The sequence below is a fragment of the Leucoraja erinacea genome, chromosome 7, assembly GCF_028641065.1.
Source record: "Leucoraja erinacea ecotype New England chromosome 7, Leri_hhj_1, whole genome shotgun sequence".
NCBI lineage: Eukaryota > Metazoa > Chordata > Chondrichthyes > Rajiformes > Rajidae > Leucoraja > Leucoraja erinaceus.
In genome coordinates this window covers 59,016,152-59,043,030 of record NC_073383.1, presented here as the reverse complement: position 1 = coordinate 59,043,030, position 26,879 = coordinate 59,016,152, and the positions used below count along the sequence as shown (strand labels likewise).

The following is a 26,879-nucleotide window of genomic DNA, read 5'->3' as shown; positions in this document are numbered from 1 at the left end:
TGGCTCATTATAAAAATAGTGCATGGCACATACTTAGAACAGCCACTGTAGTCCATTAAGTTTTAGCCATTCTGGTGGCGCAGTGGTAGAGTTGCTGCCTGACAGCACCAAATACCCGGGTTTGATACTGACTACAGGTGCTTGTCTGTACAGTCTCCCTTTGACCTGCATGGGTTTTCTCTGGGATCTCCAGTTTCCTCCCACACTCCATAGACATACAGGTTTGTAGGTTAAGTGGCTTGGTATAATTGTAAATTGTCCCTAGTGTGTGTAGGATAGTATTATTGTGCAGGAATCGCTGGTCGGCGTGGACTCGGTGGGCCAAAGGGCCTCTTTCTGCTCTGTATCTCTTAAATTATTTTTAAAAAGTCAGAAAAATCCCTAAATGTTTGAAATTCATTATTTTCTCACGCTCTGCAATATGTATTTACAATTTCTTTGGAATTGCATTGGGCTTCTAGTTTATTTCTTTTCATTTGTTTGCACTTCTTCCTGCCACTAAGAATATCATACTGTCTCTGATGATATTTTGAGCATTAGCAGCAAATAACAAAACAAGGGTTGGGAGATGTAATTATGGAAATGCACTCAACAATTGTACTACATGTGGGATATACACCAAGTTATTTTAGGGGCATGAAAGTGATTTATTATTCGCTCATGGTATTCAAAGAATCACACACAAGAATGATACCATGCTGGTACAATTACTCACTGTAATTGTGCATGATTTCTGTATGTTAAAATCTGAATAGTCACCTGCTGTGGTGGGAACTCGTAACAAGGTAACAAGGCACAGCAGCTGCTCATGTTACATGTAGTGGATTGCATTGACAGCTTATTGTTTGAAGTGGCTGAATGGATGCAGAGTGAGCTTACAGAATGAAGGAACTGTGTTTACTGTGTAAACTGGTGCTGGAGTAACTCTGCAGGTAACAAAGTGCTGGAGTAACTCAGTGGGCCAGGCAGCATCTCTGCGGAACATGGATAGGCAACATTTTTGGTTGGGATCCTTCAGGCAGAACTAAACGTCTCAGGTAGTAGGTGGACAGAATGAGGAGTTTTTTTGGTAGGTAGTTGGTGGGAACACAAGGCGGAGATTAGAATAGAAGATGTGACACAAACAGATTGAAGAGTTGCGAATTGTGAAGTCAGAGAAAAGAATGTAAGATAAGTTGTAGGGGAATGGAAGAAATCCAGGTGGATCACAGGGAGGGAGAGGGAACAGGAAGAGAAAGGAAGAGGTGTAGGGGATAAAGGGGAGGAGTGGGGTATTGTGAGAGGTTGCCTAAAATTGGAAAATTGAATATTCATACCGTTGGTTTGGAAGCTATCCAAACAGAATATGAGGTGCTATTCCTCCACTTTGCATGTGGCCTCACTCTGGCAATGAGGACATAGTGGCAGGTGAAGTTAAAGACCAGAAGGGTCAGGTTCAAGACCGGAAGGGTCACTCCAAGAAAATAGTGAGCCTTATCTGAAGCATGGGAGGCATTCACCCCTTGCAGAATAATCCTTGGATGACTTCCAGGTACAAAGAAATGACAGTTCAGGTAAATTCTGTTGCCTTACCTAATGGCCAAACAGGCCTTTATTCTGCTGTTAATACCTGCTTTCTTGATTGACATCTATGTTATTTATTCAGTGTTTATAACGCTTCAATGTAGCAGCAGTCACATAAAGCAGTAATTACACACTGATTAATGTCACTGGTGTGTGCCCAATGCCATCTGTATGTAGGCGTCTCATGTGCAGGGAAGCAAGAGAGCATATTCAATTTATACACCAACAAAACTCAGAAATGGATATTGAGTTTAATCAATTTTGCGCACACTCAGAAAAGTCAAGTCCTGAAATCAATTCTGCATTTCCCTTCAGTTGTTTGTTTGTCTCCAAAAACAAGATGATCGATCCCGATAGAATTACATCTGTTCAATATCTACTTGGGGGTGGAAGATTGCAACCTTCACGTGGTCTCCGCCCTGTTTTGACTAATGCAATCAACCCGGCGTGCACAATCAAATAAGATCAAATAGAACAAGTTGTCCTACAACTTTCGGCTGTGCACGCCATACGCAAGAAGAAGAAGAATATCTACTTGTTTGGTGGAGTAATTTGCATAAATAGCCCCCATCCAATCATATGACAAAGTGTAAGGAATGTCTGTTGCTGATCATAATCTAACCAAGAAAGATTTTTTTTTCCAGTGAATCATAAGGTTTCATAGTTATTTTTATTTAATAAATACTTATAGTTACTTATTAATGCTGCTTATTTGCAGGAAGTTAAGATTGCCAAGGGAAAGTTGACCTTTATAAGGCAATAACATATATTGGCATTTCTTTTCATTTAATTTCAGGAAGAAATTGCAACAATTCTTTTTATCTGTGCAAAAATGGGAAGTGTATAAATGAAACCCTTACTTGTGATAAGAATAATGACTGTGAAGACGGATCAGATGAAAGCAACTGCTATGTCAATGAATGTGCAAACAAGCGCATCAGCGGATGCTCACAAGACTGTCAGGACTTTAAAATCGGGTACAAGGTTCGTGCAAATTTAAACTGAATCTGAATATTGTCAGCAAATATAATAAGGCTTGATGAGGATTTCTGTTGAAAAGATATTGAGAGACAAATTCAAGCTGACGTTTGATGTCAGACATTGGTATTCCTGTTAATTACTGGTAATTAAATACAATTATTTGTTTAGTTACCTTCAATTTAGTCCATTGAATTTTGAGACAAATTCAACAAATAAATGAATCACAAACTCGTGATCTGGAATATTTTGTTCTATTTTCCTGCATAAATGTTTCAATTAACATTTGCTCTGCAGCTTTTCAGATATGTTGCCACAGAGAACTGCAAGAACTGGTTTCCAAAATAGACCCAAAGTGTTGAAATAACTCAGCGAGCCACACAGCCCCTCTGGAGAACATGGATAGGTAACGTTTCAGGTCCTGACCCAGAACGTCACCTATTCATGTAATCCAGAGATGCTGAGTTACACCAGTACTCTGTGTCTTACTACATGCCCCCCAGCAACAAGCATTAAAGTAAAAATAGTAACTGTTGGAAACACTCAAGAGGTTAATCAACAATTCTAGAGAAATGGATAAGTTTACTGAAGAACTTTCATCAGAATGAGGAAAAATTATGTATTAAAATAATTGTTTGTATTGAAGGGAAGAGAGAGGGGTGGAAAGAACAAAGGGAATGTCTGTGATTGGATGGCAAGCAAAAGAAACAGTGTGACACAAGTACACACAGAACAGCACATGAGTGGCCCTTAAGGCCCAAAACGTTTGTGCTAAAAATGTGCACAAATTAAACTAATCTCATCTGCCTGCATGTGATACATATTCCTCCAATCCCTGCATATTCATGTCTATCTAAAAGTATCTTAAATGCCACTATTGTGTCTTCCACCACCACAACCCCTGGAAGTGCATTCCAGGCACCCACCACATTCTTTGTAAAATACTTTCCCTGCACAGCTTCTTTTAATTTTCCCTCTCTCACCTGAAAGGAATGTCCTGTAGTATTTGACATTTCGACCCTTACAAAGAGATTCGGGCTCTTTTCCTTATCTCTGCCTCCCATAATTTTATAAACTTCTGTCAAGTGTTCCCTCGGCTTCAGACCCTCCAGAGAAAACAATCCACGTTTGTTCAACTTTTCCTTATTGCTAATACCATCTAATGCATGCATTATCCTGGTAACCCTCTTTGGCACCCTCTCCAAATTGCACATCCTTCCTGTGATGCAGGGAACAGAACTGCAACTGTGTTCTAAACAAAGTTTTGTAAAGCTGCAACATGACTTCTGGACTCTTATACTCAATGCCCTGACCAATAAAGACAAGCATTGGTGTGGATTTAACGAATAAGAACTGGTTTACCAAAGACCAGTAATATATTGCCTTCTGATGGAAATCCCTACACAATATTGAGTCATACAACATGGAAACAGATCCTTCTACCCATCTCAACTAAGCCGAGCCAGATGGCAATCTACATCAGATCCATTTTCCCACATTAGAACCATATCCCTCTAAACATTTCCTCAGCATGTATCTATCCAAATCCTTTTAAATGTTATTTTTGTAATTGCCTCAACTTCTCCACGTATGTTCTGTTGGAACAGGAATAAAGTGAATGATTTTTTCCAAGGATTCTAAACCAGTACAGCAGTCAGTAAAGAAAGCGAATGGCATGTTGGCTTTCATAGCAAGAGGATTTGAGTATAGGAGCAGGGAGGTTCTACTGCAGTTGTATAGGGTCTTGGTGAGACCACACCTGGAGTATTGCGTGCAGTTTTGGTCTCCAAATCTGAGGAAGGACATTATTGCCATAGAGGGAGTGCAGAGAAGGTTCACCAGACTGATTCCTGGGATGTCAGGACTGTCTTATGAAGAAAGACTGGATAGACTTGGTTTATACTCTCTAGAGTTTAGGAGATTGAGAGGGGATCTTATAGAAACTTACAAAATTCTTAAGGGGTTGGACAGGCTAGATGCAGGAAGATTGTTTCCGATGTTGGGGAAGTCCAGGACAAGGGGTCACAGCTTAAGGATAAGGGGGAAATCCTTTAAAACCGAGATGAGGAGAACTTTTTTCACACAGAGAGTGGTGAATCTCTGGAACTCTCTGCCACAGAGGGTAGTTGAGGCCAGTTCATTGGCTATATTTAAGAGGGAGTTAGATGTGGCCCTTGTGGCCAAGGGGATCAGAGGGTATGGAGAAAAGGCAGGTACGGGATACTGAGTTGGATGATCAGCCATGATCATATTAAATGGCGGTGCAGGCTCGAAGGGCCGAATGGCCTACTCCTGCACCTAATTTCTATGTTTCTATTTCTATGTTTCTATGTAAGAGCATTGACTTAAGATGAGAGGGGAAAGATTTAAGAGGCTAGGCCATATCTGGAGCGAACGGCCAGAGGAATCTATAAAAGCAAATACGACTATGACATTGAAACCTTATATCCTTGTACTCCTCAGTCCCTTTATTCTGCAACATTCCCCAGTGCCCCGACATGGTGATGAAGACTGCAACATCATACCTTTGCATCAATGGTAATATTACTCAGAATGGTCTTGCAAAATGGACTGAACAGTTGAGAGAAGAACGAGGAGCAATGTTGAAGGGTGGAAAGGGAAAATCAGAAACCAAACATTAATCTGAGTTAAAATAGATCTTATGCTTTAAGCAGAAGATAGACACAAAAAGCTGGATTAACTCAGCAGGACAGGAAGCATCTCTGGAGAAAAGGAATGGGTGACCTTTCAGATTGAGACCCTTCTTCAGGCAAATGTATTTTCCAAAAAGGTACTCATTATCTAATGTCTTATCTTAAATTATTTTAAACCAATATCCAAACCACCTTTACCTGTCATCTGCATGGTTGACCAATTATGTTAAGGCTGGCTAGTTTGATAAATGGAATAAAAGCATTTAGGAATAATCAGCCTCCTATTTTGCACATCAAAAGTGACTAACTACGGTTTCTGCCATGAACTCTAAAAGCTTCTTTTGACAGCTGCACTCTGACTCTGACTGAATTTATGTAGTGAGCCATTTTCAGTATTTGAATATTAAGGCCTGCATTATGTCCAATAAATTGGTACAGTTTTATTCTTCCCAATAAGCTTCACTTGAACATTTTAGGTACTTAATACATAAATCTTTTTTTTCCTTAAAAAAATAACAATATCAGAGTTTTTTGTTTTGAATAATTTTATACGAGTTATATATATATATCTATATCTATATCTCTAAATCTATATCTATCTATATCTATCTACTTATTAAAAGTCTCATCCCGAATGTATGTTTGTGTGTGTGTGTGTGTGTGTGTGCACGTACGGGTGTGTGTGGATGTGTTTTTATACCTTCGTGAAAAACGCTACGCACTAGCGCTCAAATTTTCACATATTATAAATTACATTTTTTCGCTCGACAAAATGAACTGATCCCTTCATATTTCATGCTATATTTCACAAGTTACACGGTTTTAAAAATACCCCAAACCAGCTTTTAAATGCCTTTCAACCCGCTTCCAAACGACTTTCGACCCGCTTAGTGACGTCACAATTCCCCGCAACGGAGGGTGGTAAAGGAATTCAACCCGACATAGACTAGCTATGGTGTTTAAATCATCCTCCCACAAACCCCCCCTGCCCCCCACAACCCCCGCCTTGCGTTGGGAGAACGGGTTGTGTTGGGGAATATATATATATACTGACAGTAATGCAGTGAATAGATTTAAAGTGCTGGTCTTCAAATGAACTGCTGATGATGGTAATTTTGTTAATAATTTGTATTTTTCAGTGCAAATGCTGGCCTGGATTCAGACTGAAAGGTGATGGCAAAACCTGTATTGACATTGATGAATGTGCAACCAGCTTCCCCTGTAGCCAGCAATGCATCAATACATATGGAACCTACAGGTGTTTGTGTGCTGAAGGTTATGAAATACGAGCAGATAATCCCAATAGCTGCAAAGTTTTATCAGGTATGATTTTCTATTTATTCCCTTCTGCATTAAAGTCTGTTGAGATTCACAATAGATGCACGATAGGAAACATGATTTCAAGAAATAAACCATTTTTAAAACCCCAGTGGACGAAATTGCAGAGTATTAGATTAATAGTATGTGCATTAACTTTTTGTTGATACAACTTTAAAAAGTGAACAAAGAAACTTTCCATAGGGAGATTAATATCTAGTACTAATGTTGCACCTTGCACTTCCAATCAAGAGATTTACTTCTTTAATAGCATATTATAATCATTTCTGCCATTTCCTTGATGGAGATCCTTAACGTTGTCTGAAAAGTTTTCATTTCAGTTCGGATTTTCATTGGGGAAAATAATAACATTTCAGAGACATGTTATCCTATTGCCTATTAAAGATAATAAGCTAGCTGGGTTTACATAAGGATCATATTTTCTGCATTGTGATTTTGTATTATACTTCAATAAATGTTTTTAAAGATTATTTAAAATCTTGACTGTCTCCTCATGTAAAATGGAACTGTATGCATCATTCCCCAGTGGATTATGTAAAACCTACAGTTATAATGAAAAAAAAATGTCTGGTCTTGCTTCTAACTTGCAACATTAAACATGGAATGAAGCGTAGAGGAGAGATACTCCTGAATGTATGACTGTTCTGTTACAGCACTTAGTGTTATATGACACCTGAGCAGATTATTCTTTTGTCACAACATCAAAAGTGAAAGTTTTATTTTAACCAATTTATTGGCTGCTGCATGTGTTGCATTGAATCTATGCATTACCAGGTTGCAATCTAATAAAAGTAGAAAAAATAGGAATGGGAAGAGTAAGTCTCATGTTTCCAAACCTACTACACATTCAATTAGATCATGGGTGACATTTTGCTGAACGACCTGCCTAATCCCCATGAATCTTCACTTACTCGGTCCCTTGAAATCTAATTTTGGAATAAATTCAATGACTAAGCATTCACATTTCTCTGAAATTGAGAATTCCAATGAATCATTATGCTCTGAATGGAGGAATTTCTACTCATCTCGGTTTCAGTTATTTTATTCAGATATTTGGTTTTAGAAATGTGTCCTCAACTGCTAGTCCAAGATAGATACAATAGCTATGGATGCAGACTACACTTTCCTTCTGATATTTGTCTCAATTGACATCCACAAAATTTTGCACTAGGTTCATAAGGTGTTAAATTATGCATTTAACTCATTCAAACAACAAATTTCTACTGCATAACCTTAATTCTAGATTCCCCAACAAAGCATCCAAGCCATTAAAACCTCCACAAATGTTATACTTTTCAATGAGATCACTTCTAAATTCCATAGAATATAGACTGTGGAAATTCAGTGAATGTGTGTCTGCACAACTATATATGACCTCTTAAAGCAAATTATCACACTTAATTACGTTTTTTTGTTTGACTTTGTGTTCAGATGAGGAACCATTTTTAATTTTTGCTGATCGACATGAAATCAGAAAAATGAGTATAGATGGATTCAACTACACATTATTAAAACAGGTAAACCACATTGAACTTGTTTTTATTTTGCTCTTATTTTACTCCACTCTGCATTTTTAATCATCACACATTAGTATGAACCAAATTATTTTATTTTGCAGGGATTAAACAATGTTCAGGCGATAGATTTTGACTACAGGGAACAATGTATTTATTGGGCTGATTTCACCACACAAGGCAGTACGATATCAAGGATCCATTTAAATGGAAGCAATCCTGAGGTAGGAGCATTTGCTTTTGGGATTTGAATGGGAATAATTTTAGAATTTTCTAAATTTGTGATCCTATGGTAACCCAAATATGCAATATGAGGTCACATGTTTTATACATCCATGTAAGATTTATAGTTCTCAAAAAAATTTTGTTGAAAAAGCAAGTCTCGCAACGATAATGTAATTTGATTTTATATATCAAGGAAACAAATATTTTTTAAATTCCCCATTCAAACCTGATGTACATTTAATCCAAATTAATTGGAAGGAACCACCTTTTGCCTCCCCTCAGATGTTCAGTTTGCCTTGTTCAGCTCTTGTGTCAACACAATGCAATATTGACCTTCTGTGCTGTAGCTACATGCACTGTTGTGTCCATTGGCAGGTCTAGATCACATTGAGCCGATTATACCTTGCAAGTGGTTCTTTGTCTTTAAATCAGCCGCACCTAATGCACAAGTAAAGATCTAGTCATTTGGTGTGGAATGATAACCCTCATTTATAAAGGTAATGTTATTTCATTTTTCCTCATTTCACTTTTTGTTTGGTTTATTAAAAAAAAATCCAGTGATTTATTTCCCGTGTATCTAATCAAACATTAAAAATTGTTGTATTGGGTGACAAATTTTGATATATGAAATAACCAAAATTATAACTTTATTAAATTAATTTTCAATGTGGTTGAAAATAAAAATAATTTAGAATATAAAATTGTGCAACACGGGAACAGGCACTTCAGCCCATAATGTCCTTGTCAAATATGATGCCAAATGAAAGTAATAACTTAGGCCTTCACGTGATTCATATCCTTCCATTAACTGCATATTCATGTGCCTATCCAAAAGCCACAAAAACACCACCATTATATCTGCTTTCCCAACCACCTTTTGCAACGTACCAGATTCCTTCCACTCTCTGTGTAAAAAAGAAATCCCCACAAATCTCCATTAATTTGTTTTCCAATCTTTCTTTTTAATCTCCACCAGGGGGGAAAGATTCTCTAACCTAGCCATGCTTCTCATAATTGTATAAACTTCTATGTTTCTATCATAAACTCCCCTTATCCTAGTGCACCAGAGTTTATTCAATCTCTCCTCATAACTAATATCCCCTAACACAGGCATCATTCTGGTAAACCACTTCTGCACCATCTCAAAAGTCTCCACATCCTTCTTGTAATGGGGCAAACAAAACTCCTCACATTGCTCTAAATGTGGCCTAATCAAAGTTTTATAATGCGGTAACATGGCTTCCTGACTCCTGTACTCAATATCCCTAATGATGAAGAAAACATAATATATGCCTACTTTAACATTCTATGTACTTGGGTTGCTACTTTCAGGGAGCTATGGACTTGGACCCCAGGATCTCTCTGTATATCAATACTCTTGCGGATCCTACTTTTAACCATTTATTTTACCCTTGAATTTGACCTCCCAAAGTGCCAACCCTTACTTTTTCCTAAATTAAACTTTATCTGCCATTTCTTCACACATATCTGGAGCTGATATACATCCTACTGAATGTGAACACAAAATGCTGGAGAAACTCAACGGGTGAGGCAGCATCTATGGAGGGAAGGAATAGGCAACATTTCATGTTGAGACACATCTTCAGACTGATAGGGTGGGGAGGAAAAAAGGCTTGGTCCCCCAAAGCAATATTCCACCACTCACCCATAGCCCCCAACTGCACAGGTGCAGCTCATTTCCCCTCATCCCTAGCACTCTCTCCCCTTTGTCTTCACACTCCCTCTTCTCCTTCCATCCCCAATCCGTCCCTCACCTCTCCCTTCCCCTACGTTCAGTCACACCTTCCCTCCCTCCATAACTCCTCTCCCCTCACTAACCACCTCCTATGACTATCCCCCACCTCCCCGCTCCTCACTTCCCCTATCCCCCCTACTACCCCTCCTCACCGCCCCCACTTCCCGCCTCTCCCTCTACTCCCCACTCTGTACCTTGCCCATTCCCCCCACTCTACTCCCACCTTCCCCTCCCTCTATCCCCCTCCTCCCCCACTCTCCCTAAGCTCCTCCCTCTTCCTTTCCCTCTCATCCTACCCTCCCACAATCCCTCCCTCACTTCTCCTTTCCCTTGCCCTCATTTTAAACTTTAAAAAAAATTCTCAACCTCACATATGCTATGCGTATTCTGTTTGACCAAATTTACAACATTCTCATCATCCAAGGTTCCCTTATATTGCCATCCATTCTCCTTGATGGAATATAGTCCTCAACTTTGATCAGCTAGTCTTTCAACGACTCCCACATATAGGATAGGGCCTTAAAACAGCTATTCCAAAGTTAGCTCCTCTAGCTCCTGTCAACTAATGTTGTAATTTGCTCTTCCCCAATGTAGTAGTTTCCCCAAAAATCCAGACATACTTATACATATCTATTTTAAACTTAAGGAGGAGTGATCACTCCCATTGAAATACCCATCTCTTGGGCAGGATTGTATCCCAATATAAGTTCCAATATGGTCCATCCTCAAATTGGACTATTCACATGTTGTTTCAAGAAACTGTCATGGATTCATCTAACAAATGTTGCCCCATCTAAGCTTCTTGATCTGAGGAAGTTCCAATGGATACTGAGGAAATTTAAGTCACTCACTATAACAACCCTATTGCTTTTACATCTTTTCATATTATCTCTACATATCAGGTTCCTCTATCTCCTGTTGGTTATCGAGAGGCCTTTCCCATAATCACATCAGCCTGACTGCACCTTTCTTATTTTTGAGATCTGCCAATATTGCCTATTTGAGCTCTACTTATAATGCCTCTGAGGTTCACTTAGAGAGAATCTTCCAGTATGTTCTCCCTGAGTGTAGGTTTGATATTCCGCCTGATTAATATAGCTATTTCTCCACCTCATTTACCTCCTTCTCTATCACGTCTGAAACATTCAATCTTTGGAATGAGCTGCCAGTCCTGTCCCTCTCGCAACCAAGAAACAGTAATGGCCACTTATGTTAGCACATTCACTTTATTTACTTAAGTTGTATCAAGTTAACCCTGAATTATTAACACTGTTTGGATATTCCATTAAATCAGTAATTGTACATATTGCGAACCACAAAACAATTTCAAATACTTAAGCTTAAGAGATTTGGGGTGATAATGTGCCAAAATGTTATTTCACAATTGACTATCCAACCTGCCTTGCTAATGTAAGTCACTCTTATGGTTTATATGACCTTCAGAAGAATTATTTGTTCCATTGTTCAAGGCTTGGAGTACTTTCCAAAATTGAGAACACTGTCTAAAGAACAAAATGCATGATTTTTCTAAGTCTTTCACAATATAACATTGATCATACTTTAACAGGTTGTGTACAAGAGAACATATTTCTTCCAAAGGATTTCTTCCTTAACTGTTCAAAACTGAGAATAATATGGGAGGTTGATATGTTTTGGAAGAGTAGATGCATTGGCACTCCTTGCGTGAGAGGGCCACCCAATGTAGAAAGTTCTCGGCTAGTTTAAACTAAAGACATATAAAATGATGGGAACTCTAAACTCTAAATCTGGTGAATGCAAATATAAGTTCAGGTTTTGTGTGCATGCACATGCATGCAGTGGGAGGTGCAGCCACCCATTTCTTATCTGTCCGTCCACTGCACTGCGATTAAATCTGGTGTTGGTGCTGAGGCAGAAGCAACCAAATTGCCAAAAAAAACCTGATCTTCAAATTTCCTATCACTTGACCTGCCATCCCCCCCCCCCCCCCCCCCCCCCCCCCCCCTTTAAAGTGAGCATAGGCAACAGAAATGTCTTTGTCTGATAGTACCCCTTCACAAATTTATATTGATATTGTATTACATAAAAGGCCTTGCTCATAAAGATCGAGTATAGGCACTCGCAAAACAGCTACTTAGCATCAGAATTGGAACATTAGTGTGTATTATTTATACATAAGTGGGTGTGAGTAAGCTAATGAAAGTATAAAAAATGCACTGATGGAAATGTAGAGCAGGAGAGAGAAAAGTCTTGGGTGTAAGACACTTTCTCTTCACTGAAAATATATATTTTTTTATGCACGGATATAGACTAAAAGCCATTATGTTCCAAGACTTTCTCCTGTCATTTACAAAATAACTGTTAATATAGATACATCTGACTCCTGTAACCAGCACTGAAAGATAAGAAAAAGTATATGACTTGTAACCTTAATTTTCTTCATGCAGTTAAACTGTTAACAAAGTGGTAGGCCCCTCTCGGTCAAATGACTGATCATGGGCGATGCATCCTGGTCGGATGCAAGCCTGGGCGATGTCATATGGAGGACAGGCTGTTGCCCTTTGCAGCACGTCCCCCCTCTCCATGTCGTTGATTGATCCAAAGGAACAGCAGGGTTGTTACAGTTTGGCACCAGCGCCATCGCAGGAGCTGCCAGAGCGAGGTTGTAGACAACGATGAACTGCCTTAGGGGTTCTGACTCTAGATTTTCATGAGGTTTACTCCAGGATCCTTTTCCATGACTGGATATGACCACAAGGCAGGAGAGGTTTTAAATCAGAGTTTTCCCACTCCTAGATGGACTGCCTTCCCAGGCTGACAAGCTCCATTTGCCCGAGACTCGTGGGGACGGGAGCGTCTACCTTCCCATGCAGATCTATAGCATCTGCCCACTGCCCAATGTGTAAACAAAAATATCTTACATTTAAGGGGTTTCAATTCCTTCAATCAGCATATGTTATTGTAATTGTGACAATATCTCCGCTATATTAAGTATTAACATTAGAGCTTCACCGTTAAAGCATGGTTGGACTTTCACATGGTTTCAGCAACCCTTCAGTAAATGCATTACAACATAGTAGAACCAAACAAATCACCTCAATCATCAGCTGTAACATTAGTGGCAGATAATGGCCGCAGGTGACAGGAAGTTAGATGGAAAACATTTTTGCAATTGCTGCCTGGTGACTTTCAAAGTGATTTAAGCATCTACACCCAATGGCCTTCTTCAAATAAAGTTTTGTGGAAATACACTGCATTGCTGCTAACAACAAACTGATGGATGGAATGCTCCCGTACAATTGAATCAGTCTTTAACCTGAACTGATATTGATAAGATCCGGCTGCCCAGAGAGTTTCATAACAACTCTGCAACCACTAGAATTGGGACGGGAGGAGGAAAGAGCTAGCGGTTTATGTCGCTGGTGGGAGAGGTCTATGATTGTTACAATGAGTTTGTCTAATCATAATGATCCTAAAATTAAAACACATTTTCAAAGAAAACACTTACTTCTGATTCACCTTCGTTCCAAGTTGACCTGCGTTAGAAAGTTGCTCGGAATTCTTGCTCAGGTCAGCGTCAAAATACCAAAATGGCCAGAACACAATGAAAGGAATTCTCAGGTGGTTTAATTTTGCCACTGGTTCAATTGGGCAAATTAAAATTAGCAATCATAAGCTCCCAAATACTCTAAGCTACCAAAATTATTTTTCTGTCCTCCTGCTCTGTTTTTATGAATGGAAGTAAACCTTTGTTGTCACGGACAGAGTGCAGAAAATCCTCAAGGGCGAAGGTGAACAGCCGGAAGTGGTAGTGCATGTTGGCACAAATGATGTCGGATAGAAGGGGATGAATATTCTGAAGCGTGACTTTAGACAGCTCGGAAAAGTGCTGAAAATCCAGGGTGGTTATCACAGGTTTGCTTTCAGTTCCTCGTGCTGGCGAGAGCAGGAACAGGGAGATACAGGACCTGAATGTATGGCTGAGGAACTGTTGCAGGGGGCAGGGATTTAGATTTTTAGACCACTGGGATCTGTTTTGGAATAAAGGGGAACTGTACAAAAGGGACGGATTGCACCTTAACAGGTGGGGGACCGGCATTCTGGCAGGCAGGTTTGCCACTGCTACACAGGTGGTTTTAAAATAAATAAGGGGGGGTGCCAAATGGGATAGTCAAGGACAGAGTTAAAAGGAAAAGGAGTAAAGGGATAATTAATGCCCCCGGAATAGACAGGAAAGAAAGCTCACCAAGGGATAGGAGAGTATGGCCAAGTGTAATAGGGATCGATGTGAAAGGTGAGATGCGTTAGGAATTTAAAATATTGTATGTGGCTGCAGGAGGATCGGGCATGGGAACTTAAAATTCAGGGTTATGCATCCTATAGAATGGACAGGCAGGTGGACAGAGGAGGGGGGAGGGGGTAGCTCTGCTGGTGAGGGATGGAATTCAGACCCTTGCGAGGGAAGACATAGGGACTGACGAGGAAGAGTCACTGTGGATTGAGTTGAGGAATTGTAAAGGCAAGAAGACACTAATTGGTGTTATCTAGGGACCTCCAAATAGTAGCCTGGATGTAGGGTGTAAGTTGCAGCAGGAGTTAAAACTGGCATGTAACAAAGGTAATGCCACTGTGGTGATGGGGGATTTCAATATGCAGGTAGACTGGGGAATCAGGTTGGTTCAGGACCCCAAGAAAGAGAGTTTATAGAATGCCTCCGAGATAGATTCTTAGAGCAGCTTGTAATGGAGCCGACAGAGAAAAGGCAATTCTGGATTTAGTGTTGTCCAATGAACCAGATTTGATAAGAGAACTAGAGGTAAAGGGACCACTTGGAGGTAGTGATCATAATATGATTAGTTTTAATCTGCAATTTGAGAAGGTGAAGGTTAAATCAGAAGTGTTAGTGATGCAGTTGAACAAAGGGGACTATGAAGGCATGAGGGAGGAGCTGGCCATGGTAGACTAGAAAGGGATCCTAACAGGAATGACGGTGGAACAACAATGACAGGAAATTCTGGGCATAACCCGGAAAAGACGCAGGATCATTTCATTCCAAAAAGGAAGAAATATTCTAAGGGGAGTAGGAGGCAACTGTGGCTGACAAGAGAAGTTAGGGATAGAATATAACTCAACGAAAAGATGTATAACACAGCAAAGAGTAGCCGGAAGCCAGAGGATTGGGAAACTTTCGTAGAACAACAGAATGAAAAAACGGGCAATGCGGGCTGAAAAGATGAAGTACAAGGGGAAGCTGGCCAGGAATATAATGAAGGACAGTAAAAGCTTCTTCAGATATGTTAAGGGAAAAAGAATAGCAAAGTCAAATGTGGGTCCCGTGAAGGCAGTCACGGGTGAAATTATTATGGGGAACAAGGAAATGGCAGAGGAGTTGAACAGGTACTTTGGATCTGTCTTCACTAAGGAAGACACCAACAATCTCCCAGAAGTACTGGAGGACAGAGGATCTAAGGGGGTAGAGGAACTGAAAGACATTTTTATTAGTTGAGAAATAGTATTAAGTAGGCTAATGGGACTGAAGGATGGTAAATCCCCTGGGATTTACATCCCAGGTTCCTCAGGGAGGTGGCTCTAGAAATAGTGGACGCATTGGTGATCATTTTCCAATGTTCAATAGATTCAGGATCAGTTCCTGTGGATTGGAGGATAGCTAATGTTATCCCACTTTTCAAGAAAGGAGCGAGAGAGAAAACGACGAATTACAGACCAGTTAGCCTGACTGGTGGTGGGAAAGATGCTGAATTTAATTATTAAAGAGGTAATAATGGGGCATTTGGATAGCAGTAAAAGAATTAATCCAAGTCAGCATGGATTTATGAAAGGAAAATCATGCTTGACTAATATTCGAGAAATTTTTGAGGATCTGTCAAGTAAAATGGGTGAAACATAGAAACATAGAAACATAGAAATTAGGTGCAGGAGTAGGCCATTCGGCCCTTCGAGCCTGCACCGCCATTTAAATGATCATGGCTGATCATCCAACTCAGTATCCCGTACCTGCCTTCTCTCCATACCCTCTGATCCCTTGGCCACAAGGGCCACATCTAACTCCCTCTTAAATATAGCCAATGAACTGGCCTCAACTACCCTCTGTGGCAGAGAGTTCCAGAGATTCACCACTCTCTGTGTGTGAAAAAAGTTCTCCCTCATCTCGGTTTTAAAGGATTTCCCCCTTATCCTTAAGCTGTGACCCCTTGTCCTGGACTTCCCCAACATCGGGAACAATCTTCCTGCATCTAGCCTGTCCAACCCCTTAAGAATTCTGTAGGATCCCCTCTCAATCTCCTAAATTCTAGAGAGTATAAAACAAGTCTATCCAGTCTTTCTTCATAAGACAGTCCTGACATCCCAGGAATTAGTCTGGTGACCCTTCTCTGTACTCCCTCGATGGCAATAATGTCCTTCCTCAGATTTGGACAGATTTGAAGGGGAGCCAGTGAATGCAGTGTATCTAGACTTTCAGAAAGCCTTTGATGGTCCCGCACAGGAGACCGGTGACTAAAATGAAGCACATAGTATTGGGGGTAGGAAGTTGACGTGGATAGAAAATTGGTTGGTAGACAGGAAGCAAAGAGTAGGAGTGAATGGGTCCTTTTCAGAATGTCAAGCAGTGGCGAGTGGAGTGCCGCAAGGCTCGGTGTTGGGGCCGCAACTGTTTACCATATGTATTAATGATTTCACCCACGGATTGTGAATTTGTGGAATTCTCTGCCATAGAGGGCAGTGGAGGCCAAATCACTGGATGGATTTAAGAGAGAGTTAGATGGAGCTCTAGGGGCTAGTAGAATCAAGGGATATTTGTAGAAGGCAGGCACGGGTTATTGATTGGGGACGATCAGCCATGATTACAATGAATGGCGGTGCTGGCTCGAAGGGCCGAATGGCCTCCTCCTGCAGGTATTTTCTATGTTTCTATGTTTGTCTCCTCGCCTTCAGAAGTAGATGTGAGTTGCTATTGTAAAAATATAGTATGAGCTAAATAAATAAGGAGTGGGCTCTATCCAGTAAGGAATTAATTGATCAGCAATGTCTAGAGAATGGACAATAGCTAAATCCTGAAAGGAAAGTTTCCCAAGCAGTTTTGCCCTGCAGCTGTTTTGAAGAATGTTCAGTTTGGAGAAAAAATGACAGAATTGTCAGGTAGTATCAAATTATTTAATGGTTTCCCCTGTGAGTAACACTGCTTGCCTGCAGCTGTAAACTCTAAACCACCTAATTCCTCTTTCCCCGCTGACTCAATCCAATCATTTGGTGGCAATTTAGTAGGCATTACCCAAAGATCGATATGCAGCCGCATTGAAACTGTGAATGATGTACTGTTCCAGAGTGTGTACAGACTTATCCATTTCCACAAAACCACAAGAGGAGATTTCCTTAACTTTATGAACCAACTACTTTCCACAAAATCATATGTGTCACTGTTTATAATCTGATGGATGTACAGGGATCTGCAATGAATCTCACGCCTACCACAATCTTTGACATTCAGTCAAAATACATGTGTGGTACAACCTGGCATAAGAACATGATACCAAACACAGGTACAACACAGCCAGTAATTTACGTCGCCTATTTCCTTCGCTCCATAGATGCTGCTGCACCAGCTGAGTTTCTCCAGCAATTTTGTGTAACCAGTAATTTACATATGTTTCTAAGTTTAAAATTGTAAATTTGGTGTCCTCAGAATGCATGCAATCATCAGCATGCAGGGGCAATGGATAATTTCCTCCAGGAATGGAATTAGAGAGGGCAGTGATAATGTGAGCGGAACATTCTTATCACATTGCTGCCCGATGACCAACTTCAGTGATACCATTTCAATGTGGCACAGTGGCATAGTGCCTCCTAGTGCCAGAGACCGGGGTTTGATCCTGATTTCAGGTGCTTTCTGTGTAGAGTCGTGTGCGCTGTGTGCGCTGTCCTGTGCACGGCTTTTCACCGTTTTATTTTTATTTTTAGTTAGTTAAAGTGTTTTGTTTGGAGGTCTAGACTTTTTTGTGTGGGGGGTGGGGGTAGGGAGAAAGGGAAACTGCCTTTCAGGGTCCCTACCTGGTCGGAGAGGCAGTTTTTCTCCGGGCTGCAGCTTCGACCCGTCCCCGCAGCCTACCAGCGTGCGTTGAGCGGCGTTTCCTGTCGCGGACCGCCCAGAACCTCGGCTTCGGCGGCGGCACAGCGCTGGAGCGCTATCGTGGAGCGGGCGATGCCTTGCCCGGGTCGCCGTGCTGGTCCTCCGGTGAGCTGAGACTGCCAGGAACAACATCGTGGAGCTGCGGGACTGTGGAGCGGCCAGCTGCGGGCGGCGGCGCTGAACTTTACACCGGGAGCCTGGGATCTCGCGACGAGATCGCCAGTTGTGGAGCTCCATCCGGCGCGGCCTTGTCGGCTTCGGAAGCCGCGACCTCCAGTACGGAGGCGGCCGTTCCAGGATTCCCATGCCGCTGTGAGGACTCTCCCGATGCGGAGCACCACCACCTGGCGAGAACGGCCAGGAACATCGGGCCTCCGTAGAGGCAAATGTGGAGGCCTCAATAGGCCCGACTATGGGTGAATTGGGGTTGGGGACTGGACTTTGTGCCTTCCCTCATAATGGGAACCATTGTGGGGGATGTTCTTTGTGTTTAAGACTCTCATTGGTGTTATGTCTGTATTCTTTTTTTGTGTGCTGCAAAATGGCAAAAAGCGTTTCACTTCCTTGCACCTCGGTGTATGTGAATGTGACCAATAAAATACCTTTGACTTTTGATACCTTTGAGTTTGCACGTTCTCCCTGTGACCATATGTGTTTCCTTTGTGTGCTCCAGTTTGTTCCCATATCCAAAAGATACGCAGGTTTGTAAATTAATAGGCCTCTGTAAATCACCTCGAGTGTGCTGGGAATGGAGTGTGCAGTGAAAGTGGGTTTATATAGAACTGGTGTGAATGGGTGATTGATGGTCGGCATGGACCCAATGGCCCAAATGGCTTGTTTCTATGTTGTATCTTTCATTCAAATAAAAATGTGTTAGCCTCATTTTTGGCCTAACCTGTAAATTATTATTCAACCTAGCCCTGCTTGAAAGGGGGAGAAATGTAACCATGGCATTGGGTAGGAATTGTGCTGATGGCATGAGACATTGTAGGGGCTGTTACGCGGCAGTTAAATCATGCAGGCAATTATTTGAATGGGATGGGTAAGATACGAGGGTCATCTCCTTATCCCAAAAATCATGTTAAAAAATCACCTTAAAAATGTCCTTTTGATTCCACCATCAAACATTTGCCGTGAGGGGAAATATTTAATCTGCATATTCAAAGAAGAGTCATGCAACCTGAGGTAGTTGGCATTCCTTGTCCTTACAATTGCAGGTTAACATTGCATGGGCTACATCCAGCAAATTTTAACTGCTCCACTATAGGACCTTTTCTTCAGCATTTACCCACAATTGAATGATTAAGCTATGAAGTTGATGTTACTCGACACTGGAAGAATTCATTTCTTGGTATGGTTCAAACTATTTTACCCAAATTATTTTGGACAGTAAATCAATTTAAGGCAGCATATCATAAGGATTCAAAAGAGGTGAAACAACCTGCCACTTTCTCTGACTGAACTCTTTTGAGGACTGAAGCTGTGTAGTGCAATACATCACTTTAATGGCTGGAGATTTCTGATTGAAGAAGTAATCTATGGATTCACTTAAAAGATATTGAAGGAAATGGCATGGAGAAAATGTACAGTAAGGATGGTTATGGCGCTGAAATGCAATTCAATTCCATGAGCGAATTTTACAGGGATCACAATGGATAGCATTCTTACAAAATTAATTTAGTATTTGAAGTTGTAGTAACAGTATTGCTCTGAAAGTGTTTCTTATTATGGAATGTGAATGAATGCATCATTGTTGAGGTGGCAGTTGAGAAAACTGAAGCTGGATCAATAAATGGGTTTGGGGGTACTCAGGCCTTAGAGCTGTAAGTCTGTTCAACCCATCATCCTGAATGCAAACAGTAAACATTAATCTGATGATTGAATTAATATAGAGAGAGGATAACTTGTCTGGGATGCTGTAAAAGGAGAATACTGGCTGCAGTATCATGGTGAGTCTTGATTTTCTGGCAAATGCGTGTATTTTGCATCTTTCAGTTGTGCCCTATTTGAACCACAGTGGGTAGAATCAGTAACAAACTGAATAAATCTTTTAGTTCAGAAAAATATCCAGCTATAATCCTGAGACAAAGTGGAAAATATGCACTGATTCTGCAAAATCAACAGCATTGGTAAATAATTAAAACTGCAGATGCAGGAATCTGAAATGAAAGTGTAAATATTGGAAGATCTTAGCAGGTCAAATACCATCTGTGGAATGTAAAACCAGTCAAAGCCTTGGGTCAGAGGCACTTCTCATTTCCCCATCCCCTCTCTGTCCTCAGTTCTGAGGAAGAGTCACTGAGCCAAAATGTTGACTGTTTTCTCTTTCCACAAGTTCTATGTGAGAGGATGAATTCTTCTAGCATTTTTGTTTTTGTTCCTGCTAAAATCATGTTGCATTTCCATCTCCAAAAATAAAAGCACCTGTTCTTCCAAGGCAACAGAGGGTACCATTGTTTCCTTTCAGGAGTTCCAGTTTGTACTTGAAATGAATGCATATTTTTTTTTAATCCGGTGGGAATGCAAAACCAAGAAACATAGAATCATCTGCTTTCTGTTTGGGACCCAGAAGGCTGTAAAGGAGAGGGGGAAATAAAGTGCTCGGAGTAATGATACAAATTCTTGCACAACATTGGCAAAAGGAGATATACACCTGAGCAATCAGCATCCATGTATGCAATTAGCACAGTCCTTTTTTAGATCCAGTGACTTAGATAGTATTAAAATTGGATAATCCCTTATTCAGAATCATGACTTGACATTGTAGATCTGCCCTCATAACAGAAAACTGTCCCAGCTCCTTCGATGAGCTGTTTTTGTCCGTGGGGACAGATTCCATCATTGTGGAGTCAAAACCATGCAGCTGAAGCATGTACTGTGCCTAAAGAAATTCTAGATTTTTTCCTTCATTTGTATTCAGCAGAGTGAGTGTAGGAACATCAGAAATTGAACATATAGTGCATTTCATCAGCTTTGGGGAACTGGAGACCATTAATACATCACAAATTGACCATTAAAAAAACATTCAAGTGTTCCTATTAAAACCAAATGAAGAGACCAGAGGATTGTGCCTAACAACAGGCAATGGAATACATAATTTGATTAAAAATTGTTCTTATAAATAATATTGTGCATTTTAGCAATTCCATCATCTGATATAACAAACTGATGGATCATCTCATTAACCTAATGTTTACAAGTCACAAGAAGGTACGTGTGTAGCAAGGAACTGCAGATGCTGGTTTACACCAAAGCTAGACACTAAATGCTGGAGTGACTCAACGGGACAGGCAGCATTTCTGGATAGAAAGAATGGGTGACATTTCGGGTTGAGACCCTTCTTCTTCATACTGGCTGGAGAAGGGTCTCGACCTGAAACGCCACCCATTCCTTCTATTCAGAGATGCTGCCTGCCCCGCTGACTTATTCCGGCATTTTGTGTCCATCACAAGCAGATAAATTCAATGCAGAATTTTGTGCTGACTTTATACAATGTTTTTGAAATTATAAATAAATGGATTTGCATTATTAGAGAGAATACAGTTGAAGTTACAATCTGTAATCAGTTGAAGTTACTATCTACCTACTTGGTGACCCTCAGACTATCCTTGATTGGACTTTGTTGGCTTTACTTTCCACTAAACATTATTCCCTTACCTTGTATCTATCTTCTATCTATCTTTAAAACTCTGTGCCTGACGACTGGGTGCCTTTCTGCCTTTTGATTCGTGCCCAATACTCGCAGATGTCCAATCGGAACGGCCGATGCTCGCAGATGTCCAATCGGAATGGCCGATGCTCGCAGATGTCCAATCGGAATGGATACTTTTACTTTCTTCCTTTGATTCACTGCCACGCCGAATCCAGACGCTCAATCTCCCAGGTCTTTTCCATTTTGGTGGAGATTTCGCTTTTCTTTCTAAGTATCCACTACTCATTACATTTCGTCGCCTTTAAGTACACGTTTTTAATCAAAACCCCCCCACCCCACCCCCCCCCCCCCCCCCCCACCCCCCCCCCCCCCCCCCCCCCCCCCCCCCCACCCCCCCCCCGGGCCCCCCCCCCCCCCCCCCCCCCCCCCCCCCCCCCCCCCCCCCCCACCCCCCCCCCCCCCCCCCCCCCCCCCCCCCCCCCACCCCCCCCCCCCCCCCCCCCCCCCCCCCCCCCCCCCCCCCCCCCACCCCCCCCCCCCCCCACCACCCCCCCCCCCCCCCCCCCCCCCTCCCTCCCCCCCCCCCCCCCCCCCCACCCCCCACCCCCCCCCCCCCCCCCCCCCCCCCCCCCCCCCCCCCCCCCCCCCCCCCCCCCCCCCCCCCCCCCCACCCCCCCCCCCCCCCCCCCCCCCCCCCCCCCCCCCCCCCCCCCCCCCCCCCCCCCCCCCCGCCTCCTCCTTCCACCCCCCCCCCCCCCCCCCCCCCCCCCCCCCCCCCCCCCCCCCCCCCCCCCCCCCCCCCCCCCCCCCCCCCCCCCCCCCCCCCCCCCCCCCCCCCCCCCCCCCCCCCCACTCACTCATTTTGTCACCTCCTGCTGGCCAGCGACCATAATGGCTGCTGGCGCCTGCATTTCAACCTCAAGAGACGCCATTTAATTCGGCCTTTCAACGACGGCTTCAGTTCGAGGATCACGTCTCCCATGGGGGCTGCGGGTAGGGAACGGCTATAGGTAGCGAACGGCTGCGTTGGGGGAGCAGACCCAACGGGTCTGCCATTGGTCTAGTATACTATAAATGGCTCGATTTTATTCACGTATTGTCCTTCTGCTGATTGGATAGCACGCAACAAAAACTTTTTACTGTACCCTCGGTACACGTGACAATAAACTAAACTGAACTGAACTGAGGTCTGCCGTATTCTCTTGAATAACACAAGCTCACAGGATATTTTTATATTGGAGATCGCGGGATTTTAAGAGGTATGTAATTATTTGAGTTTAGCTCTGCTTTCTGTGATTTAACCAGTAAGTGGGCACTTAGCATATATATACATTTATAGACATATGCACTTAGCATATATATACTAGCCTCAACATACAGTTGAGGCCAGTTCATTGGCTATATTTAAGAGGGAGTTAGATGTGGCCCTTGTGGCTAAAGGGATAGAAACATAGAAACATAGGGTGCAGGAGAGGCCATTCGGCCCTTCGAGCCTGCACCGCCATTCAATATGATCATGGCTGATCATCCAACTTAGTATCCCGTACCTGCCTTTTCTCCATACCCTCTGATCCCCTTAGCCACAAGGGCCACATCTATCTCCCTCTTAAATATAGCCAATGAACTGGCCTCAACTACCCTCTGTGGCAGAGAGTTCCAGAGAGGATCAGGGGGTATGGAGAGAAGGCAGGTATGGGATACTGAGTTGGATGATCAGCCATGATCATATTGAATGGCGGTGCAGGCTCGAAGGGCAGAATGGCCTACTCCGGCACATATTTTCTATGTTTCTATTTTTCTATGTTCCATATCTGTAACTGTATTAGGATAGAGCCCAGTTGTGCTGTATTTCAGCAATGCTTCCGATTATTTCCAAGCTCTTAAAATAATACTTGAAATATGTTGATGTCAAAGCGGAATCACAGAGTATGCTGTGGAAGTAGAACTGTATATAGTTGCCGAGTTTATGCAGGATGGAAGACTCACATTCTTGGAGAAACATGACCTCTCCTGATGGATCTTAATGGGCAGAGACTAACATCATGTAAGGAGGTTGACTAATACCATTGGATTGGGAGATTTAAAAAATGTTCTTGGAGATGATCACCCAAGCAGAATTTGGAAGGGAGAATGCCAAAGCTGGATGTAGAAACTAGGAGAATAATACGAAAACTGGGAAAGCAAATCTTTTAAAGAGATGTTGTTTAATGGTATATATTTCAATTCAGGAAGTGTTAGGAAATATAGTAAACTGTGATAGGTCCCATCGGGCCACGAGAACTTATCCACCTTAATGTTTTTCAAGAGCATTATTGCTGATTGGATACACCTATACGTCAATTAATAATAGTGCAGATGTTATGATAATAATATAATAATAATGCAGGCATTATTTTGGCATTCCTCTTCACTGAGGTTTCAGGTAATATTCCGTTGGGATAAAGAACGAGTAACAAGCATGTAATATTAGCTAAAGAAAGAGCATTGGTTATGAGGATGCATGATATTTTAGAAATGCAGCAATGGGAGTCATAGGAATTGAACTGAAAAGCAAGAAAGGTCTGCTGCACAGTTGGGATTACACTACATTCACTAAATAATCATTCGAGGATAGAAGAGCAAGTATGTTTGCAAATTTATGAAAGATAACGTGGCAGAAAAGGATTTCAATTCCCCTGACATTAATATGGAATGGAAATTGCAGAGAAGATAATGACATAGAAATATGTTGGCATTTGGGAAGGTGTTTAAAAAATTGAGTCTCTGATATGGTCTGCCACTGCAAAATTTTACTGCAAAATGTTAAATGAATTACAGCAGACCTGCCAAGATAAAAACCTTCATATGCTTCTATTTTCATAGCCAGCCAACACAACTATTCACTGTAGGTGAGAAATACAAGCAACGTTCTTTTTTTTTAGGCGTTGGCCATGCAAGACTGGCTTTTACTTGGAACAGATAATTTTTCTCAATGAAATTATAAGATTTCTGTGCATCGTTCATGTTGATACAGTTGGTGTTTCCCTGTGTCAAACACAACATAATAGACAATAGGTGCAGGAGAATGCCATTTGGCCCTTCGAGCCAGCACCGCCATTCAATGTGATCATGGCTGATCATCCCCAGTCAGTACCCCGTTCCTGCCTTTTCCCCATATCCCCTGACCGCTATTTTTAAGAGCCGTATCTAGCTAGAGAAAAACATTTTTCACACAGAGAGTGGTGAATCCTGGAATTATCTGCCACAGAAGGTAGTTGAGGCCAGTTCATTGGCTATATTTAAGAGGAAGTTAGATATGGCCCTTGTGGCTAAAGGTATCAGGGGGTATGGAGAGAAAGCAGGTACAGGATACTGAGTTGGATGATCAGCCATGATCATATTGAATTGCGATGCAGGCTCGAAGGGCCAAATGGCCTACTCCTGCCCCTATTTTCTATGTTTCTATGTTTCTATGTAGCTCTCTCTTGAAAGCATCCAGAGAACCTGCCTCCGCTGCCTTCTGAGGCAGAGAATTCCACAGACTCACCACTCTCTGTGAGAAAAAGTGTTTCCTCGTCTCCGTTCTAAATGGCTTACTCCTTATTCTTAAACTGTGGCCCCTGGTTCTGGATTCCCCCAACATCGGGAACATGTTTCCTGCCTCTAGCATGTCCAAACCCTTAACAATCTTATATTTTTCAATGAGATGTCCTCTCATCCTTCTAAACTCCAGAGTGTACAAGCCCAGCTGCTTCATTCTCTCAGCATATGATAGTCCCGCCATCCCGGGAATTAACCTTGTAAACCTACGCTGCACTCCTTCAATAGCAAGAATGTCCTTCCCCAAATTAGAGGACCAAAACTGCACACAATACTCCAGGTGTGATCTCACTAGGGCTCTGTACAATAAGAATCGATACGCAGATTTTCAATGCCGTCGAAAGATAAATCTTCAAAACACAGTCTCTTAATTAATAGTTTCTTTATTGTCATAAAAGCAGTAAGATATTCATCCCAAACTTCTTGTTTAAGTACATTTTGATCTTACTCATAGTCAAACTCGTGCATGGTGGAACCCGTGCATGGTGGAAAGCTGTGACCTCTCCCCCATGCTTCTTCTTCAAATTTCAAACTAAACTAAAAACTACTAGCGCGTCTTCGCGGGAATTGCAGCCTCAAACACGCCTCCGACTACGTAATAAATCCCTCCCACATAATTACAGGCAGATAAAATTTAAAGGTAACTGGTTATAGTTATAACATACTGCATTAAGCTGAATGGGTACTACAACATGACTGATTTGCTGCTTTTCTAACTTTTAAAGTGATGCTCCTGACACCGAGTTGGAGGATATGCATGGAGTCAGAGGATGTAAGCGAGGTATTGAGTAGTCTGCACTGGTATTCACCAGGGGAAAAACATGAAGGATAATAAGATTAGTGCAGGGTACATTAACATGTTGTGGCAATTTGAGATCAAGAATGAGGTGGTGAGTCTCTTGAAGAGCATTAAAGTGGATAAATTCCTCATGACCTGATGGGACCTATCCCAGTTTACTGAGAGAAACAAGAGGGAAAATTGTTCTCGGGGCTTGACAAATATCTTTGTATCCTCTCTAGTCACCATTATTGTCCCAGAATATTATTGTTCCTTTGTATAAGAAGGAAAATTAGGAAAATCTGGGAAGTAAAGGCCAGCGATCCACACCTCTATGGCAAGAAAGCTATTGGAGAGGATTCTTGAGATAGGATTTACTCGCATTTGGAAGAGAATGGGATAATTACTGCCAGTCAGCATGGCTCTGTGCGGGTAGCCATGTCTTACAATCTTGATTGTTTTTTGAGAATGTGAAGGTGATTAATGAGGGTGAGGCAGTCGATGGTGTCCACGTGGATTGTAGTATGGCATTTGGAAAGGTCTTTCGTGATGAAGTGATCCAGAAGACTAAAATGCATTGTATCCATGGAGAATTTGCATTCAAAACTGGTTTACCCATGGAGGACAGAGTTATTGGTGGAAGGGTATGATTCTGGCCAGATGTCTGTGACCAGTGGTATTTTTCAGTGATTATTACTGGAACGTCACATGTTTGCG

The 26,879-nt window shown here is 41.9% G+C and overlaps 1 protein-coding gene across 1 annotated transcript in view; it reads left to right on the top strand.

Moving 5' to 3' along the window:
• LOC129699151 (low-density lipoprotein receptor-related protein 1-like) overlaps positions 1-26,879 on the top strand; it is an 877,455-nt gene that overhangs the window by 654,375 nt on the left and 196,201 nt on the right. Inside the window, exons 49-52 of the mRNA XM_055638819.1 lie at positions 2,360-2,547; positions 6,335-6,518; positions 7,965-8,050; positions 8,152-8,271. Of these exons, the coding sequence (XP_055494794.1) occupies positions 2,360-2,547; positions 6,335-6,518; positions 7,965-8,050; positions 8,152-8,271 (578 nt within the window). The remainder of the gene's footprint in view (positions 1-2,359; positions 2,548-6,334; positions 6,519-7,964; positions 8,051-8,151; positions 8,272-26,879) is intronic.